Source organism: Pristiophorus japonicus, chromosome 19, assembly GCF_044704955.1.
Source record: "Pristiophorus japonicus isolate sPriJap1 chromosome 19, sPriJap1.hap1, whole genome shotgun sequence".
NCBI classification, from domain to species: Eukaryota; Metazoa; Chordata; class Chondrichthyes; family Pristiophoridae; genus Pristiophorus; species Pristiophorus japonicus.
Window position 1 is genome coordinate 73,870,842 of NC_091995.1, and position 21,711 is coordinate 73,892,552.

General features: G+C 47.2%; 1 protein-coding gene across 1 annotated transcript in view; it reads left to right on the forward strand.

Annotated features, from left to right (window-relative positions):
* The window catches only part of LOC139230265 (uncharacterized), a 209,895-nt gene that overhangs the window by 134,998 nt on the left and 53,186 nt on the right, over positions 1-21,711 (forward strand). Inside the window, exons 7-8 of the mRNA XM_070862095.1 lie at positions 4,309-4,389; positions 13,158-13,235. Of these exons, the coding sequence (XP_070718196.1) occupies positions 4,309-4,389; positions 13,158-13,235 (159 nt within the window). The remainder of the gene's footprint in view (positions 1-4,308; positions 4,390-13,157; positions 13,236-21,711) is intronic.

Here is a 21,711-nt window from a genome sequence, read left to right on the forward strand (position 1 = left end):
GCCATGAAGTCCTGGAATTCAGTGCTTGTAAAGCACGGGCCATTGTCGCTGACCAAGACATCCAGTAGACCATGGGCGGCGAACATTTTCTACCGTTGCAGAGGATGTGCTTGAATTGAGAATGACACACTCGATCCATTTGGAGTCGGCGTCTACTACAACCAAAAACATTTTACCCATGAAAGGACCTGCGTAGTCCACATGGATGCGTGACCATGGCTTGGCAGGCCAGGACCAGGGGCTAAGGGGTGCTTCCCTGAGCGCATTGCCCAGCTGGGCACACGTGTTGCACCTGCGAACACAAAGTTCCAGGTCTGCATCTATACCTGAATCGAGAGTTCATCCTTGCGCCTGTGAAATGGTTTAAATTCTTCAGGCCATGCCCCGTACGTGGCTGCCCAGTCCCCATTCAGGACACATTTCTTGACTAAAGACAGTAGCGGGTCTCTATTTGTCCAGACTTTGATCTGGCGGGCTGTCACGGGTGAGCCTTCGCTTTCGAAAGCTTCAACAGCCATGACCATCTCAGCAGCATGCTCGGTTGCCCCCTCGGTGGTGGCTAGTGGGAGCCTGCTGAGTGCATCGGTACAGTTTTCAGTGCCCGGTCTGTGCCGAATGGTATAGTCATAGGCGGCTAACATGAGTGCCCACCTCTGTATGCGGGCCGACGCATTTGCATTTATGGCCTTGTTGTCGGCCAAAAGGAACGTTAGGGGTTTGTGATCTGCCTCCAGCTCAAATTTCCTGCCAAACAGGTACTGGTGCATTTTTTTTACTGAATATACACATGCTAGCGCTTCCTTTTCTACCATCCCGTAGCCCCTTTCTGCCTGGGACAGACTTCTGGAGGCATAAGCTGTAACTGACCCTTGGCATTAACACGCTGCAACACACACCCGACCCCATAGGATGACGCATCGCACGTTAAAACGAGTTTCTCACATGGGTCATATAGATTGTTGGAGCATAACAAATTGCGTGCTCTATCAAAAGCCCTTTCCTGGCTGTCCCCCAGACCCATTCGCGACCTTTGCGTAGGAGCACGTATAGCGGCTCTAACAGCGTGCTCAATTTGGGAAGAAAGTTACGAAAGCAGCTCCGTCGTGTTACGGGGCCTGGGTGCTCTCTGGATAGCTTCCGTTTTTGACGCGGTCGGTCTGAACCCGTCTGCTGCTCCCCTCATCCCCAGGAATTTTACCTCTGGAGCTAGGAAGACGCACTTCGCCTTTTTCAGTCGCAGACCTACCCGGTCCAGTCTGCATAGCACCTCCTCCAGGTTGTGGAGGTGTTCTTCAGTATCGCAACCCATGATGAGGATGTCGTCTTGAAAAACCACCGTCCTTGGAATCGACTTAAGGAAACTTTCCATCTTTCGTTGGAAGATCGCGCGGCCGAGCGAATCCCGAACGGACATCTGTTATACTCAAACAACCCCTTGTGTGTCGTGATGATGGTCAGCTTCTTCGACTCACTCGCCAGCTCCTGGGTCATGTAAGCTGAGGTCAGGTCCAATTTTGAAAAAAGTTTGCCACCGGATAGCGTCGCAAAGAGGTCCTCCGCTCTCGGTAGCGGGTACTGGTCTTAGAGTGACACCCGATTGATGGTGGCCTTGTAATCACCACATATCCTGACCGACCCATCCGCCTTGAACACCGGCACAATCGGGCTCGCCCAGTCACTGAATTCGACTGGCGAGATGATGCCTTCCTTCAGCAGGCGGTCCAATTCGCCTTCTATCTTTTCCCGCATCACGTATGGCACCGCTCTGGCCTTGTGGTGTACTGGCCTGGCGTCCGGGTTTATGTGAATCACTACCTTAGTCCCCATGAAAGTGCCAATGCTGGGTTGAAATAGTGAGTCAAATTTGTCCAGGACCTGTGAGCATGATACTCGCTCCACAGACGAGATTGCATTGGCATTGCCCCATTTCCAGTTCATGACAGCAAGCCAACTCCTCCCCAGTAGTGCGGGACCGTCCCCCGGGACAACCCAGAGTGGCAACCTGTTCTCCGAATCTTTGTGGGTCACAACTACCGTGGTGCTGCCTAGCACCGGAATGATGACCTTTGTATATGTCCGTAGCTGTACGTCAATCGGCAATAATTTTGGCCTCCTGGCCTTGGACACCCACAACTTGTCGAACTGTTTGATACTCATCAAGGACTGGCTGGCCCCCGTGTCTAGCTCCATTGATACTGGGATGCCATTGAGGAGCACTTTCATCATTATCGGTGCCATCCTGGTGTATGAACTGTATATGTGGTCCACATGAACTCGCTGAACTTCAGCTTCCAGCGAGTTCCCCCCAGTGTCCATTTGGCCTTGTAGGGCTTACATCGGGCCCGTCCTCCTCGTACATCAACCTGGCTGCAGGCTTCCTGCACATACGCGCCAAGTGACCGCTGACGTTGCAGTTTCTGCAGGTATACTGCTGATACCTGCAAGCTCTGGCTGTGTGTTTGCCTCCACACCTCCAACATGAGCTGTTGTTGGAAACAAAAGGTCCATTACCAGTTGATCGTCTCTGACTGTCTCTGTAACTGTCCTTAAACGAACCATTGACAGGTGTTGATGGCCCCATTACTGGTCGCATTGTCCCTTGCGATGGCATAAATCTCCGTTCAGCTAGCCATTGTCTCTGTTGAATTTCCCCTTTGGGTTCGACTACATGCTCGGGCATGTCTGATTGCCCCTGTCTGTCTGGAGAACTGTGTTCCGCGTTAACAATGTTGACTCCCTGTCCATTTGCTGCTTTTAAATCAAGATTTTTGTCAAGCATCATTCTGGTCTCTTCCTCCCCTGAGATAATTGTCTGGGCCATCAAAGCCGCCATTTCCAGGGTCAAGTCTTTGGTCTCAATCAGTTTCCTGAAAACCCCAGCGTGCCCGATGCCCTTAATGAGAAAGTTTCTCAGCATCTCCGCTCTGCATGCATCTGGGAACTTACATAGGCTCGCCAGTCACCGGAGGTTTGCCATGAAGTCTGGAACGCTTTGCCCTTCTCGCCACCGGTGCATGTAAAACCGGTGTCTTGCCATGTGCATGCTGCTCGCCGGTTTAAAGTGTTCCCCGATCAACTTACTGAGCTCTTCAAAAGTCTTGTCCGCCGGCTTCTTTGGCGCTAGAAGGTCCTTCATCAGGGAGTACATCCTGGATCCACAAACTGTCAGGAGATGAGCCCTGTGTTTGTCGGCGAATCCTGTCCCAACCATTCCTTGGTGACAAAACTTTGCTGAAGCCTCTCAATAAAATCGTCCCAATCATCACCAACACAGTACCTCTCGTCTGTGCTGCTGGTGGCCATGCTCGCATGGTTTAAATCCCAGTTTCTCGTCGCCAATAATATGTCCTTACTATACAGTACAAATGCACACGAGGCCCACTCTGTGACCAGTAACCTTTATTAGCCAGCACTGAAGTGGAGAAGATGGGTGGAGCTTCCCCTTTTATACCTTAGTGTCGCCCACAAGTTCACCACCTAGTGGTCAGTGTTCTCGCGGTGTACAACTTCGGTCAGTTTATACATGGATTACAATGACAGTTGAATACATGACAAGTTTCTTAAATGTTAAGGGGATAAGGGATTATGGGGAGCGGGCAGGGGAAGTAGAGGTGAGTCCATGATCAGATCAGCCCTGATCTTATTGAATGGCGGAGCAGGCTTGAGGGGCTGTATAGCCTACTCCTGTTCCTATTTCTTATGTCCTTATGATCCTTTTATTGTATTTACATCTGTAGTTGCATTACCACAACTAGGGGGAGCTCCATATTATAGTTAGCACACTCATCTCTGAGTCATGAGCACATAATGCAGGCTGACACTCCAGAGCAGTGCTGAGGGAGCGCTGCACTGTCGGAGGTGCTGTCTCTCAGACGAGACGTTAAACCGAGGCCCTGTCTGCTCTCTCAGGTGGATGTAAAAGATCCCATGGCACTATTTCGAAGAAGAGCAGGGGACTTATCCCCGGTGTCCTGGACAATATTTATCCCTCAATCAACATCACTAAAAAAGATTATCTGGTCATTATCACATTGCTGTTTGTGGGAGCTTACTGTGCGCAAATTGGCTGCCACTTGTCCTACATTAACAGTGACTACACTTGAAAAGTACTTCATTGGCTGTAAAACGCTTTGGGATGTCCTGAGGTGGTGAAAGGTGCTATATCTCTTTGTATTCAGATTTGAGGCGAGCGATTCTCTTTGCAGCTCTATGTTCCCCAGTACTGCTGGCTTTCAGTGAATTAAATACATCAGATATAGTCTGTAAACTCATTACCATTGATTAAATCCCACCCTGCTTTTCCTTCAGGTGGATTTGAAGTTTTACTCACAAAAAGATGAATTGAAGATTTGTACTAAATGCTCTCGAGCTGCTTCAGAAACGAACAAGGTTTGTTTACCTGTGAGAAACGAGTTGAAGGTGTAGGTATCAGTAAACGTGCTGGGACTCCGGCAGTAAATGCACTACCTGGGATGGTTCTGAGTTGCCAACTCTCCAGGGCTGCCCTGGAGTCTCCGAGAATTGAAGATTCATCTCCGGGACACTCGCTGCGAGAAAAATCATAGCGTTAAAAAAATTGTGGGGCCGAAATTGCCCTCAGCAGGAAATTGGGGAGGGCACTTAAAATTAACTGGAAATTTACCGCCCGGCAGGAGTCAGAGGGAAGAGCCGGAAAATTGGACTCTTTAACTCTGACACCGCCTCCCAGCGCTTTGGGGCGCTGTTTGAGGCAGTGTAGAGGTGGCTTTGCGAGAGAGCACCGTGATGAAATGTCGCAACATCCCCCCGTGGGGCGGTAAGGGGTCGGTGCCGGGCTGGGCAGAAACAAGGGCAGCATGGAAACCCGTTCCCGCCACTCCCGGCCCGGGGCCAATTTAGGACAGGTCGGCCCATCCGCCTGCCCCCAGTCGGTGAGGCTTATCTGTTGTGTATGTGTAAACGTTAGCTGAGCCAGGAGAAAAGTCACTTAAACCGTGTGTGTTATGTCTGTAATGCACTTATGAATGACTCCACGAGGCAATGTGTTGTACTCAAACTGTCGTGACCTTGGTCCTTTATTCGTAACTCCAGAGTGAGGCAGCCGCATGGTGGCTACCCTTTTATACAGCCTCTGCCACCAGGGCAGGAAACCCCGGCCTCCACCAGTTGCACCCTCTAGTGGTGCCAGCATAGTATATATACACAGTGTAAACTTTATTGATAGTACATCAGGTAAACCAGTCTCCATCTTATGCAACTATACAGTGACTACACAGAGAGTATATCTATACTCTGCATATATAACATCGTGCTTTATACAACAGCCAAAATGGTGTCTCAAAAGCGGCAAGAACCAGAATGAGCACAGCAACTGTGAACAGCTCCTGCAGGGTCTGAATACCCATCTAGTGAGCTGTAACAACTAAATAGAGTATGAACACAACACAATCCACTCTTAGAGGCAGTAATGAAGCTTAAGGAGGGGGGCAAGTTCGGCCCCCATGTGTTTTATTCATAAAAATATTGGAGATGGAGGGTGGGTGGAGCTAGTTAACCGGGGCAGGGACATCACGTGACGAAACCTCCAGAAATACATCCCACCCTCTGTGTTCCTGAGCTATTTGGAGAAGGAAGGCCTGATCCACCGAGAATGGCAGTAACGATGCCACATTTCACCTCAGTGCCCTTATGTTAGGAAGGGGGAAATCAGCCAGCGATCCCCATTCCTGAGACGGGCCATGTACGGGTGAGGACCAGCTCAGCCGGCTTGTGATGTCCGTTATGGTCGGATTGTCTGCCATAGAAACATAGAAAATAGGTGCAGGAGTAGGCCATTCAGCCCTTCGAGCCTGCACCACTATTCAATAAGATCATGGCTGATCATTCCCTCAGTACCCCTTTCCTGCTTTCTCTCCATACCCCTTGATCCCCTTAGCCGTAAGGGCCATATCTAACTCCCTCTTGAATATATCCAATGAACTGGCATCAACAACTCTCTGCGGCAGAGAATTCCACAGGTTAACAACTCTCTGAGTGAAGAAGTTTCTCCTTATCTCAGTCCTAAATGGCTTACCCCTTATCCTAAGACTGTGTCCCCTGGTTCTGGACTTCCCCAACATCGGGAACAATCTACCCGCATCTAACCTGTCCCGTCCCGTCAGAATCTTACATGTTTCTATGAGATCCCTCTCATCCTTCTAAACTCCAATGTATAAAGGCCCAGTTGATCCAGTCTCTCCTCATAAGACAGTCCATCCATCCCTGGAATCAGTCTGGTGAACCTTCGCTGCACTCCCTCAATAGCAAGAACGTCCTTCCTCAGATTAGGTATATTTACATATATATGCCAAGTGCATACCTGGCTTTGCATTGGATACTGAGGCTTGCTGCTCAGGGATTAATGTAGTCTGTCTGTCTGTCAGTAATACAAAAACAAAACACTATGGATGATCATTTCCTGCTCTCGCACTAGAAAATTTCATTCACTTTGCTTCCAATTTCCATCCTTCCCATGGTCCATCTCCATTTCTGGGGATAAGCTATCAACACATATTCACTATAAGCCCACTGACTCCCCCATGAGGGTCCTGACGTTCCAGGTCCTGAACTTCATATTGAAGGGTGGAAGATGCCTGTGCGTGAGTTCTTTTAACGTGGGGTGGCCGTTGCACACCGGCAACCACACGGGCTTAGCTGAACAAGGTCTTGGTCCAGTGGCAAGGGGGTCCAAGACGATGGAGACTCTCACAGCTACCTGGACTACACTTCCTCCCACCCCGCTTCCTGTAAGGACTCCATTCCCCCAGTTTCTCCTTCATATCTGTTCTGATGACTCCTCCTGCCATACTAGTGCTTCCGATAGGTCTTCCTTTTTCCTCAACCGAGGGTTCTCCTCTACCATGGTTGACATGGTCCTCGACCATTTCCGTTCTATTTCCCACACCTCTGCTCTCACCCCTTCCCCTCCCTCCCACAACCACAACAGGGTTCCCCTTGTCCTCACCTTTCACCCCACCAGCCTCCGCCTTCAACGGATCATCCTCCGCCATTTCCGCCGCCTCCAGCGTGATTCCATCACCAAATACATCTTCCCCTCCCCTTTCAGCATTCCGAAGGGACCGCTCCCTCCGTGACACCCTGGTCCATTCCTCAATCACCCCAACATCCCCTCCCCTTCCCACGGCACCTTCCCGTGCAAGCGCAAGAGATACAAAACCTGCCCTTTTACCTCCTCCCTTCCCATTGTCCAGGGCGCCAAACACTCCTTCCAGGGGAAACAGCGATTTACTTCTACTTCTTTCAATGTAGTATACTGTATTCGCTTCTCACAATGCGGTCTCCTCTGCACTGGGGAAACCAACTGGGGAGTTCAGCCATGAACTCATTGAATGGTGGTGCAGGCTAGAAGGGCTGAATGGCCTGCTCCTGCACCTATTTTCTATGTAACTGCAGATTGGATGACTGCTTTGCAGAACACATCCACTCAGTCCGTAAGAACATAAGAAATAGGAGCAGGAGTAGGCCATACGTCCCCTCGAGCATGCTCCGCCATTTAGTAAGATTATGGCTGATCACCGACCTCAATTCCACTTTCCTGCCCGATCTCCATATCCCTTAATTCCCCTAGAAACATAGAAAATAGATGTGGGAGCAGGCCATTCGGCCCTTCGAGCCAGCACCATCATTCAATAAGATCATGGCTGATCATGCAACTTCAGTACCCCATTCCTGCTTTCACTCCATACACATTGATCCCTTTATCCATAAGGGCCACATCTAACTCCCTTTTGAATATATGTAACGAACTGGCTTCAACAACTTTCTGCGGTAGAGAATTCCACAGGTTCACAATTCTCTGAACGAAGAAGTTTCTCCTCATCTCCGTCCTAAATGGCTTACCCCTTATCCTTAGACTGTAACCCCTGGTTCTGGACTTCCCCAACATCGGGAACATTCTTCCTGCATCTAACCTGTCCAATCCCGTCAGAATTTTATATGTTTCTATGAGATCCCCTCTCATCCTCCTAAATTCCAGTGACTATAAGCCTAGTCGATCCAGTCTTTTTTCATATGTCAGTCCTGCCATTCCGGGAATCAGTCTGGTGAATCTTCGCTGCACTCCCTCAATAGCAAGAATGTCCTTCCTCAGATTAGGAGACCAAAACTGCACACAATACTCAAGATGTGGTCTCACCAAGGCCTTGTACAACTGCAGTAAGATCTCCCTGCTCCTATACTCAAATCCCCTCGCTATGAAGGCCAGCATGCCATTTGCTTTCTTTACTGCCTGCTGTACCTGCATGCCTATCTTCAATGATTGATGTACCATGACACCCAGGTCTCATTGCACCTCCCCTTTTAATAATCTGTCACCAGATAATAATCTGCCTTCCTGCGTTTGCCACCAAAGTGGATAACCTCACACTTATCCACATTATACTGCATCTGCCATGCATTTGCCCATTCACCTAAACTGTCCAAGTCCCCCTGCAGCCTCCTAGCATCCTCCTCGCAGCTCACACTGCCACCCAGCTTAGTGTCATCTGCAAACTTGGAGTTATTACATTCAATTCCTTCGTCTAAATCATTAATGTATATTGTAAATAGCTAGGGTCCCAGCACTGAACTCTGCGGCACCCCTATAATCACTGCCTACCTTTCTGAAAAGGACCCATTTATTCCTACTCTTTGCTTCCTGTCTGCCAGTTCTCTATCCACTTCAATACATTACCCCAATACCATGTGCCTTAATTTTGCACACTAATCTCTTGTGTGGGACCTTGTCAAAAGCCTTTTGGAAGTCCAAATACACCACATCCACTGGTTCTCCCTTGTCCACTCTACTAGTTACATCCTCAAAAAACTCTAGAAGATTTGTCAAGCATGATTTCCCTTTCATAAATTCATGCTGACTTGGACCGATCCTGTCACTGTTTTCCAAATGCGCTGCTATTACATCGTTAATAATTGACTCCAGCATTTTCCCCACCACCGATGTCAGGCTAACCAGTCTATAATTCCCTGTTTTCTCTCTCCCTCCTTTTTTAAAAAGTGGGGTTACATTAATACCCTCCAATCCATAGGAACTGAACCAGAATCCATGGAATGTTGGAAAATGATCACCAATGCATCCACTATTTCTAGGCCACTTCCTTAGGTACTCTGGCTGCCGACTCGCACGTTCTCACACATTCAGAATCGCCTTTTGGACAAGGCAGAGGCACGATGGGCCGAATGGCCTCCTTCTGTGCTGTGACATTGTATGTTTCGAAGCATGATTCTATGATGTAGTCATCTGTAATGTATTTGCTTCATGGGTTCTTTGCTTAAGAAATCATAGCCACATAGAAGAGGTTGACTTCTTAAGAAAGGTTGAGCAAGTTAGGCCGATACTCATTGGAGTTTAGAAGAATGAGAGGTGATCTTATTGAAACATATAAGATTATGAGGGGGCTTGACAAGGTGGATGCAGAGAGGATGTTTCCACTGAAGGGGGAGACTAGAACTAGGGGGCATAGTTTCAGAATTTAAGAGTTTCAGAGGATGTAATGAACAGGGTGGATAAAGGGGAACCAGTGGATATGGAGTATTTGGACTTCCAGAAGGAATTTGACAAGGTTACTGCACAAGATAAAAGTTCTCGGGGTTGGGGGTAATATATTAGCATGGATAGAGGGTTGGCTAACTAACAGAGAACAGAGAGTTGGGATAAATGGTTCATTCTCAGGTTGGCAATCAGTAACTAGTGGGGTGCCGCAGGGATCAGTGCTGGGACCCCAACTATTTACAATCTATATTAACGACTTGGAAGAAGGGACTGAGTGTAACGTAGCCAAGTTTGCTGATGATACAAAGATGGGAGGAAAAGCAATGTGTGAGGAGGACACAAAAAATCTGGAAAAGGACATAGACAGACTAAGTGAGTGGGCAAAAATTTGGCAGATGGAGTATAATGTTGTAAAGTGTGAGGTCATGCACTTTGGCAGCAAGTTATTATTTAAATGAGAAAGATTGCAAAGTACCGCAGTACAACAGGACCTGGGGGTACTTGTGCATGAAATACAAAAGGATAGTATGCAGGTACAGCAAGTGATCAGGAAGGCCAATTCTTGGCCTTTATTGCAAAGGGGATGGAGTATGAAAGCAGGGAAGTCTTGCTACAGCTATGCAAGGTATTGGTGAGGCCACACCTGGAATACTGCGTGCAGTTTTGGTTTCCATATTTACGAAAGGATATACTTGCTTTGGAGGCGGTTCAGAGAAGGTTCACTAGGTTGATTCCGGGGATGAGGGGGTTGACTTATGAGGAAAGGTTGAGTAGGTTGGGCCTCTACTCATTGGAATTCAGAAGAATGAGAGGTGATCTTATCGAAACGTATAAGATTATAAGGGGGCTTGACGAGGTGATGCAGAGAGGATGTTTCCACTGATGGGGGAGACTAGAACTAGAGGGCATAGAAACATAGAAACATAGAAAATAGGTGCAGGAGTAGGCCATTCGGCCCTTCGAGCCTGCACCACCATTCAATAGGATCATGGCTGATCATTCACCTCAGTACCCCTTTCCTGCTTTCTCTCCATACCCCTTTAGCCGTAAGGGCCATATCTAACTCCCTCTTGAATATATCCGATGAACTGGCATAAACCACTCTCTGCGGTAGAGAATTCCACAGGTTAACAACTCTCTGAGTGAAGAAGTTTCTCCTCATCTCCATCCTAAATGGTTTACCCCTTATCCTTAGACTGTGTCCCCTGGTTCTGGACTTCCCCAACATCGGGAACATTCATCCTGCATCTAACCTGTCCAGTTCCGTCAGAATTTTGTATGTTTCTATGAGATCCCCTCTCATCCTTTTAAACTCCAGTGAATACAGGCCCAGTCGATCCAATTTCTCTTCATATGTCAGTCCAGCCATCCCGGGAATCAGTTTGGTGAATCTTCACTGCACTCCCTCAATAGCAAGAATGTCCTTCCTCAGATTGGGAGACCAAAACTGAACACAATATTCCAGGTGAGGCCTCTTAGAATAATCTTAGAATAAGGGGCTGCCCATATAAAACAGAGATGAGGAGAAATTTCTTCTCTGAGAGGGTTGTAAATCTGTGGAATTCACTGCCTCAGAGAGCTGTGGAAGCTGGGATATTAAATAAATTTAAGACAGAGTTAGACAGTTTCTTAATCGATAAGGGGATAAGGAGTTATGGGGAGCGGGCAGGGAAGTGGAGCTGAGTCCATGATCAGATCAGCCATGATCATATTAAATGGCGGAGCAGGCTCAAGGGGCCGTATGGCCTACTCCTGGTCCTATTTCTTATGTCCTTATTGTGGATTCACGACCACCAAGAGTGGTTGATGCGAATAGTTTTGGTGCATTTAAGGGGAAACTGTAATCCCTCAGTACTGCACTGGAGTGTCAGCCTGGATTTTGTGCTCCAGTCTCTGGAATGGGGCTTGAACCCACAAGTACATGAGGGAGAAAGGAATAGAAGGATATGCAGATAGAGTGAGATGAGGAGGGATGGGAGGAGGCTCGTGTGGAGCATAAACACTGCCTTAGACCGGTTGGGCCGAATGGCCTGTTGCTGTGCGGTATTCCATGTAATTCTACCGTTTATCCAGTACTAAGAATGCCACCTAATGGAAAATTGGGATACGTTGGAATTTCAGTCGATGGTTTTCAGGTTAAGTTGGCAGGAATCCCACAGGTTGACCTGTACAATCAGGAATATGTTGGTCTGGCCCTGAGACACCCGACAATAGAAAGTGAGAGTGCCGCTATTGTGTAAGCCATTGGGGGCACATTTGAGGCTCGTGCATTGTCAGGGTATTGTGCGTGATACACTGTGACTGACCTGTGATATGTCTCGTCTCAGGATCCCCAATGTTACCCCAACAGGGAACTCAGAGGTTGCTCAGATTTCCAGCACCATTGTCCCTCAGTTTGATAAATAAGAAAGAAAGACTCGCATTTATATAGCACCTTTCACGACCTCAGGACGTCCCAAAGCACTTTACAGTATTTTTTGGAGTGTAATCACAACGTAGGAAACGCGGCACACAGCAAGGTCTCACAAACAGCAATAAGTTAATGACCAGGAAATCTGTGTGTTAGTTCTTTTGGTTGAGGGATAAATATTGGCCAGGACACCGGGGATAACTCCCCTGTTCTTCTTTGAAATTGTGCTTTGGGATCTTTTCGATCCACCCGGGAGAGCAGTTGGAGTCTCGGTTTAACGTCTCATCCAAAAGACCACACCTCCGACAGTGCAGCACTGCACTGGAGCATCAGCCTGGATTTTGTGCTCAAGTCCCTTGGAGTGGGACTTGAACCCATGACCTTCTGACAGAGAGGCAAGTGTGCTACCCACTGAGCCACAGCAACACAAGCAGACCTCTTATGGAAACACAAACTCAATGCATCTCACTTGTTTACTTTTTAATAAGAAGTCAAGGTGAAAGGTCAAGTGCCACCATGCACAAAGGTTGAAAGGAACAGGAGGGAGGCCACACCTGGAGTATTGTGCACAGTTTTGGTCTCCTTATCTAAGGAAGGATATACTTGCCTTGGAGGCAGTGCAACAACTGTTCACTAGATTGATTCCTGGGATGAGAGGGCGGCCTTATGATGAGAGATTGTGTAGAATGGGCCTACACTCTCTGGAGTTTAGAAGAATGTGAGGTGATCTCATTGAAACATTCAAGAGTCTGAGGAGGGATTGACAGGGTAGATGCTGAGAGGTTGTTTCACCCGGGCTGGAGTGTGTCGAACTAGGGGGTCACAGTCTCAGGATAAGGGTTTGGCCATTTAAGACAGAGATGAGGAGGAATTTCTTCACTCAGAGGGGTGAATCTCTGGGATTCTCTGCCCCAGAGGCTGAGATCCATAGATTTTTGGAGTCTCGGGGAATCAAGGGATATGGAGATCGGGCGGGAAAGTGGAGTTGAGGTCGATGATCAGCCATGATCTTATTGAATGGCGGAGCAGGCTCGAGGGGCCGTATGGCCGACTCTGCTCCTAATTCTTATGTTCTTAAGATGAAGCAATGAGTCGGTGACACCCGTATTGGGTGATAAAAGCCTGTGGATTGTGGGAAGGATGGAAGATTGAGGGAGGTGAGGAGTTGCACAGTTCATGGTCCTAGGAACGACTGTGCAATGTTGATACTGTTTTCTCCAGATGGATCGAAAATACCCCTTGAGAGAAGAATCGACCACCGACCTGGGATATCTTCGATCAACCCTTCAAAATGGCAAGGTCAGTAACTTCAGGTCAAACGTGGTCGGCACACGTGGACAAATGACCCATGGACAGCCTTGGGATTCACAAGTTTCATAGATGCTGAGGGACAGGTAATGAAGGTTGTTGAGTCCAGTTCGTTGGACATATTCAAAAGGGAGTTAGATGTGGCCCTTACGGCTAAAGGGACCAAGGGGTATGGAGAGAAGGCAGGAATGGGGTACTGAAGTTGCATGATCAGCCATGATCATATTGAATGGTGATGCAGGCTCGAAGGGCCGAATGGCCTACTCCTGCACCTACTTTCTATGTTTCTATGTTTAACTCAATGGGTAAAATACAATTTGTTTTATATGGGGAGTGGACACGGTGTGGAAAGAAAAGTGCATAAATGTGTTCTGTTTAAAAACAGGTTGCTACTGGGAGTCTGTTTCTTTATTTTCTGTCAATTTTCCACCTGACCTTCTCTCCTTGCCGGTGTACTGTTCCACCTCTGCCTATTGCTCCGAGAACCAGAGCCAACTAAAGTCTAGAGGACAGAAGAAAGAACAAACTTGCATTTACATATTTCCCTCTCACCACCTCAGGACATCCCAAAGCGCTTCACAAGCAATGAAGTATTTTTGAAGTGTAGCCACTGTTTTTAATGAAGGCAACCATAGCAGCCAATTTGTGCACAGCAAGGTCCCACAACAGCAATGAGATACTGGCTCAGAAATAGCGGTCGGAGGCTTCCCGCAGGCAACTGCCTCCGACCTGAACCATTTCTACGCATGTACCTGGTGGTCCCGGAGGAGCGTGGGATTCCAGTGGGGAGGCCTTCTCTTCCCGCACTGCGGAGCGCGCTCCCGTCCTCCAGGTTCCCACGCAGACGGTGCAGTCACGTGTGAGTGCTCAGCCAATCAGCTACAGTATTCCACAGCACTCTCATTAATAGCAATGGGAGCTCCGTATCTACCAGTTCTCATTGCTATCAATGAGAAAAAAAACAAACATACTACACACCATAATAAAAATAAAATAACACACCTCACATCATTAAAATTAATTGAAATTAAAGTTAATAAATACCTTAGAAAAATATATTTTTTCGATTTTTTAAAAAAGTTTTGTAATTAGGGTTAAAAATAAACTTACCTTAGTGGGCAGGGTTTTTGACAATAAAATGTGTTTTTAAAATTTAATTTAATTATATTTTTGTATGTTTTAAAATGCTATGTGCCTGCTTTGATCAGGAGCAGGAGTTTTGAAGACATTTGATGGGCAAGCTATGGGTAAATCCCACAATCTTGCCCTTACAAATGTCCTCACCCCTGAGATACATGCGATTTGTCAGGCTCCAGCTTCACAGATCAGAAAAGCCGGTTTTCAGCGCATGCGCATTGTGCACTGAAAACCAGCTTTTGCGATGCCTTCCTGGCTCCTCAGGCTAATCACTAATTTACTCTGTTTTAATGGCATTGGTTGAGGAATAAACGATGGCCAGGACGCCGGGGAGAACTCACCGGCTCTTCTTCAAAGGGTGCCACGGGATCTTTTACGTCCACCTGAGAGGGCAGTTGGGGCCTCGGTTTAAAGGCTCATAACTGCCCTGGAGTGTCAGCCTGGATTATGTGCTCAAGTTCCTGGAGTGGGACTTGCAGCTCCGATCTTCTGACTCAGAAGTGAGATTGCTATCCCTGAACCACGGCTGACGCCTGTGTGAGTGTAGACAGACTATTCATTTACAGGGGGGCGTCTTAGAGGAGGCCAACCCTGTCCTCATCTGCTGTCCACACAAAGGCACTTACATAGAAACATAGAAAATAGGTGCAGGAGTAGGCCATCCGGCCCTTCGAGCCTGCACCACCATTCAATAAGATCATGGCTGATCATTCCTTCAGTACCCTGTTCCTGCTTTCCCTCCATACCTCTTGATCCCTTTAGCCGCAAGGGCCATATCTAACTCCCTCTTGAATATATCTAACGAACTGGCATCAACAACTCTCTGAGGTAGGGAATTCCACAGGTTAACAACTCTCTGAGTGAAAAAGTTCCTCCTCATCTCAGTCCTAAATGGCTTACCCCTTATCCTAAGACTATGTCCCCTGGTTCTGGACTTCCCCAACATCGGGAAATTCTTCCTGCATCTAACCTGTCCAGTCCCGTCAGAATTTTAGATGTTTCTATGAGATCCCCTCTCATCCTTCTAAACTCCAGTGAATACAGGCCCAGTCGATCCAGTCTGTCCTCATCTGACAGTCCTGCCATCCCAGGAATCAGTCTGGTGAACTTCCGCTGCACTCCCTCAGTAGCAAGAATGTCCTTCCTCAGATTAGGAGACCAAAACTGAACACAATATTCCAGGTGGGGCCTCACCAAGGCCCTGTACAACTGCAGTAAGACCTCCCTGCTCCTATACTCAACTCCTCTCGCTATGAAGGCCAACATGCCATTTGCCTTCTTCACCGTCTGCTGTACCTGCATGCCAACTTTCAATGATTGATGTACCATGACACCCAGGTCTCATTGCACCTCCCCTTTTCCTAATCTGTCACCAATCAGATAATATTCTGTCTTCCTGTTTTTGCCACAAAATGGATAACCTCACATTTATATACATTATCCTGCATCTGCCATGCATTTGCCCACTCACCTAACCTGTCCAAGTCACTCTGCAGCCTCTTAGCATCTTCTTCACAGCTCACACTGCCACCCAGCTTGGTGTCATCTGCAAACTTGGCGATATTACATTCAATTCCTTCATCTAAATCATTCATGTATATTGTAAATAGCTGGGGTCCCAGCACTGAACCTTGCGGTACCCCACTAGTCACTGCCTGCCATTCTGAAAAGGACCCGTTTCTGCCTACTCTTTGTTTCCTGTCTGCCAACCAGTTCTCTATCCACGTCAATACATTACCCCCAATACCATGTGCTTTAATTTTGCACACTAATCTCTTTTGAGGGATCTTGTCAAAACCCTTTTGAAAGTCCAAAATACACCACATCCAGTGGTTCTCCCTTGTCCACTCTAGTAGTTACATCCTCAAAAAATTCTAGAAGATTTGTCAAGCATGATTTCCCTTTCATAAATCCATGCTGACTTGGACCGATCCTGTCACCGCCTTCCAAATGCGCTGCTATTACATCCTTAATAATTGATTCCAACATTTTCCCTATTACCGATGCCAGGCTAACCGGTCTATAATTCCCTATTTTCTCTCCCCCTCCTTTTTTAAAAAGTGGGGTTACATTAGCTACCCTCCAAACCTTAGGAAATGATCCAGAGTCCATGGAATGTTGGAAAATGACCACCAATGCATCTACTTGCATTTATATAGCACCTTTCATGACTACCAGACGTCACAAAGCCCTTTAGAGCCAATGAAGTACTCTTGGAGTGTAGTCAGTGTTGTAATGTAGGAAATACGGCAGCCAATTTGCACACAGCAAGCTCCTACAAATAGCAATGTGATAATGACCAGATCATCTGTTTTTTTGTTATGTTGATTGAGGGATAAATATTGGCCCCAGGACACCAGGGATAACTCCCCTGCTCTTCTTCGAAATAGTGCCATAGGGTCTTTTACGTCCACCTGAGAGAGCAGACGGGGCCTCGGTTTAATGTATCATCTGAAAGACGGCACCTCCAACAGTGCAGCACTTCCTCAGCACTGCATTGGAGTGTCAGCCTAAATTTATGTGCTTAAGTCTCTGGAGTGGGACTTGACCCACAACCTTCTGACTCAGGCGAGAGTGCTGCCCACTGAGCCACGGCTGGCACTGTTAAATGTACCCTACAGTAAGAACTACGCCCAATTAATTCGTAAACATTACTGAATGGCAGTGTGATGCCTGTGGGTAGATCTCCCTCCAGTGCCGAGGTGAAAGACCTTGGTGAGGCAGAATATTTTTGTAACACCTTTATTAACTTGTCCTCCCACTTTAAAGATTTGTGTGACTGAATTCTTAACCTCTCTGCTAGTTTAGTGCTTTTAAGTATTTTACAACAACAACACATTTATAATGTAGAAAATGTTCCAAGATGCTTCGCAGAAGCACAATCAGACAAAAATCAACAGCAAGCCAAAGAAGATATTAGAAGGTTCGGTCGAGAGCTTGGTCCAAGAGGTGGGTTTTAAGGAGAGTCTGAAAAGAGAAAGGAGGTGCAGAGGCAGAGAGGTTGAGGGAGGGAATTCCAGAGGTTGAGATCTAAACTGCCGCCAACGGTTGGGTGAAGGAAGTCGGTATGGACAGGAGGTCACATTTGGAGGAACTCTAAACTGTTGGAGAGTTGTGGGGCTGGAGAACATTAGAGATTGAATCCTAGAAACATACAGCACAGAAGGAGGCCATTTGGCCCATTGTACCTGTGCCGGCTCTTTGAAAGAGCAATCCAAATAGTCCCACTCTCCCCGCTCTTTCCCCATAGCTCTGAAAATGTTTCCTTTTCAAGTATGTATCCAGTTCTCTTTTGAAAGTTAGTATTGAATCTGCTTCCACCGCCTGTAATGTATTTGCTTCATGGGTTTTTGCTTAAGAATTCATAGCAACACATTGCTATTAAGAACTAGTTGGTTTAATAACAAAGGTTTAACAATCGCACTACACATTACCAGTTCATCCACCAGGCTCACAACCACCTGCCTCATCGTGGATCCCCCGAACCCAACTGGCTGGGGTTTTATTGAGTCTTGTGAACATCACGTGACTGGCTAAGCCACTCACAGCTCAAGAGCTCTACAAACCTGTGAGCATCCTCACTGGGGCATACATTACACCGTCCTTTCAGATTGTAACAACTCGCTGTGTAAAATAATTCTCATCTTCCCTCTGGTTTTTTTGCCAATTATCTTAAATCTGTGTCCTCTGGTTACTGGCCCTGCTGCCAGTGGAAACAGATTCTTCTTGTTTATCAAAACCTCTAGGAATTTTGAACACCTCTATTAAATCTCCCCTTAACCTTCTCTGCTCTAAGGAAACCAATCCCAGCTTCTCCAGTCTCTCCACATCACTAAAGTCCCTCATCTCTGGTTCCATTCTGGTAAACCTCCTCCCCAAGGCCTGGACATCCTTCCTTGAAATGTGGTGCTCAGAATTGGACACAATACTCCAGCTGAGGCCTAACCACTGATTTAGAAAGGTTTAGCATAACATCCTTGCTTTTGTGCTCTGCCTCTATCTATAAAGCCAAGAATCCCATGTGCTTTTTTCTTAAACAGCTTTTTCCTTCAAAGATTTGAGTGTGTCTCTCTGTTCCTGCACCCCCTTTAAAATTGTACCGTTTAGTGCGTATTGCCTCTCCTCATTCTTCCGACCAAAATGCATGACTTCACACCTCTTCTTACAGAGATAGGGAGGCGCGAAGTCGCGATTTAAATATGAGGAAAAGAACTTTAAGTTTAAGGTTAAAATGGGAGATTTAATTTTCGCATAGACTGGGAGGAGCAGAGCAGAGCGAGTGATGTCTCGAATGTATTTGGGACAGTTTTCGGGAACACCGTGTTTTCGGACTGAGAAGGGAACGTAGTGGATTTAATGACGAGTCACGACTTTGAACCAGTTAACAATCTGACGGTAAGGGATCGCCCTACAAATAGTGACCCTGATATGACGGAGTTTGAGAGGGAGAAATGAGAGTCTCAAACCCAAGGTTTCAGATTTAAAGGGATGAGACTAGAATGAACCGCAGTAAACCTGGCCGAACTGTTAATGGGTAAACCGACAGACAAACAACGGGAAGAAATCTTTGGTGTGATACAAAGCCACTAAAAGGCAAAGGCTGCACTTGTGCAGTTAAACATAGTCAATGAGGTAAGAGACAGGAGCGAGAGGCTGGCACAAATGCAAAGGTAAGTGGGAATCCGATGGTCTGGGAGAGCTATAGAAAGCTACAAAGGAAGTAAGAGGTGGAAAAAGGAATATGAAAACAAACTTGCAGGAGAAAGAGAGTGGTAAAGCGGAATGAGCCTGCTCCGCCATTTAATTCGATCATGGCCGATCGACACCTTGGCTCCATTTACCCGCCCTAGCTCCACATCCCTTCACCCCCTCACCAAGAAAGCTCCAATTGTCCTCGCATCAATTGAGGGAGAGAGTTCCAGGTTTCTGCTGCCCTTTGTGTGGAAAAAGTACTTCCAGATTTTAGCTCCTGAACGCCCAGAATGCCGAGATTTTGGCCCCTTGTTCTTGATTGGCCCACCAGAGGAAATAGTTTCTCCATATGTACCGTATCAAAGTCTATAACACTCGAAACAACTCGACCAGATCACCCCTCAATGTTTTATCATTCTGGTGAATCTGTGCTTCAGCCCCTCCAAGAGCAATATCTGATTCCTTGAGGCTCGGTGCCCAAAACTGAACGCTGTACTCCAGACGGAGTCCGGCCAAGGCTCTGTACAACTAAAGCATAACGTTCCTCACTTTGTACTCCACCACCTCGCCTCACCTTGAGATAAAAGTCCAACTAAATGCCGAGTATAGAGAGACTATTCATTCACAATGGTTCAGAACAGTCCAATCCTGTCCTCGTCCGATACACTTGCACTGGGATTATGAGGGAAGAGGTGTTTGGTCCGGCCATCATGGTGTGGGGCAGGCTCGATGGACCAGCTGGGCTTTTCCAGCCCATCAATTTCCTATCTTCATATATTCATATCCATTATCCTTTTTAATTGCTCTTTGTATCTGTCTGCGAGCTTTTAATGATTGACTTGTGCACTTGGACCCCCAAATCTCTCTGCTCCTCCACAGTTCCTAGTTTCCCACCATTTAGAAAATACTCAGCTTCATCTTTCATGGGTCTAAAGTGGATGACCTCACACTTTCCCAAGTTGAAATCCATTTGCCACAGTTTGTCCCACTCACATAATCTGTCCCTCTCTCTTTGCACCTTCCTGCTCCCATCTGCACTACTTACTGCCCCTTCTGTCTCCAGCTTGGATATACAACTCTATTCCTTCATCCAATAAATATGATGACTTTTTGAGGCATCAGAACAGGGGGACTCCCTCTCCCCCTCTCCCGCTCTCCCTCACTAACTCCAGCACTAGGACCCTGGGATCTCTCCCCCTCTCCCTCACTAACCAAGCACTAGGACCCCGGAGGCCCCCTCTCCCTCACACACTGGGCACTAGGACCCCGGAGGTTCCCTCTGTCCCCTCTCCCTCACACACCTGGGCACTAGGACCCCGGGGGCCCTCTCTCTCTCATACACCGGGCACTAGGACCCCAGGGGTTCCCTCTCCCCCTCTCCCTCACACACCCGGGCACTAGGATCCCAGGGGTTCCCTCTCCCCCTCTCCCTCACTAACCGGGCACTAGGATCCCGGAGGCCCCCTCTCACTCACTAACCGGGCACTAGGATCCCAGGGGTTCCCTCTCCCCCTCTCCCTCACTAACCGGGCACTAGGACCCCGGGGCCCCTTCTCCCTCACTAACTGGGCACTAGGACCCCGGGGGTCCCCTCTCTCTCACTAACCGGGCACTAGGACCACCACTGGTCACATCCCACCAATCAAACTCTGTATCCTTTAGTCCCCATTCTCTTGTCTCCTACCTCCCAAACAATTTCCAGCCCAAGTTAAAAGGCTACCTCAAATTCCGTGCGCTCTCATTTATCTAAAAAGCTCTTGTGTGGAACCTTATCAAATGTCTTCCAGAAATCCATGTAGCTAACATCCACAGTCACTTCTTTATCAATAACCTCAGCAAAAAAGCCATGTGGCTCTCTCTGACCAGCTCATATTTGTTCAAGTGCTCAGTCACTCTGTCCCTAATGACAGATTCTCATAACTTCCCCAAAACTAACGTTAAACTGACTGGCCTGTGGTTACCTGCTTTTGCTTTCCTACCCTACTTCAATAATGGAGTGATGTTAACAAATTTTCAACCTAATGAGCTTTGAAAGATAATGACTAATGCATCTGCAATTGCCACACCCACTTCTTCTAACACCCTGGGGTGGAAACCATCAGATTCTGGAGATTTGTCAATCTTCAGTCCCATTCTTTTCTCCATTAACACTTTTTTTTACTTATATTGAATCAAATACATCCCTCCCCTTGAATTATTCAGTTTCCCTTCTATCACTGGTATTTTATCACCTTCTGCTGTGAAAATGAATATAAACATAGACTGGAAGCTAACATAAAAAGGAATCCAAACGTCTTCTTCGGGCATATAAATAGTGAATGGGTAGTAAGAGGAGGGATGGGGCTGATTAAGGACCAAAAAGGAGACCTACGTATGGAGGCAGTGGGCATGGCTCCGGTACTAAATGAGTACTTTGCATCTGTCTTCACCAAGGAAGAGGATGCTGCCAAAGTCATAGTGAAAGAGGAGGTAGTTGAGATATTGGATGGGATAAAAATTGATAAAGATGAGGTATCAGAAAGGCTGGCTGTACTTAAAGTAGATAAGTCACCAGGACCGGATGGGATGCATCCTAGGACACTGAGGGACGTGAAGAAAGAACTCACGGAGGTACTGGCCATAATCTTCCAATCCTCCT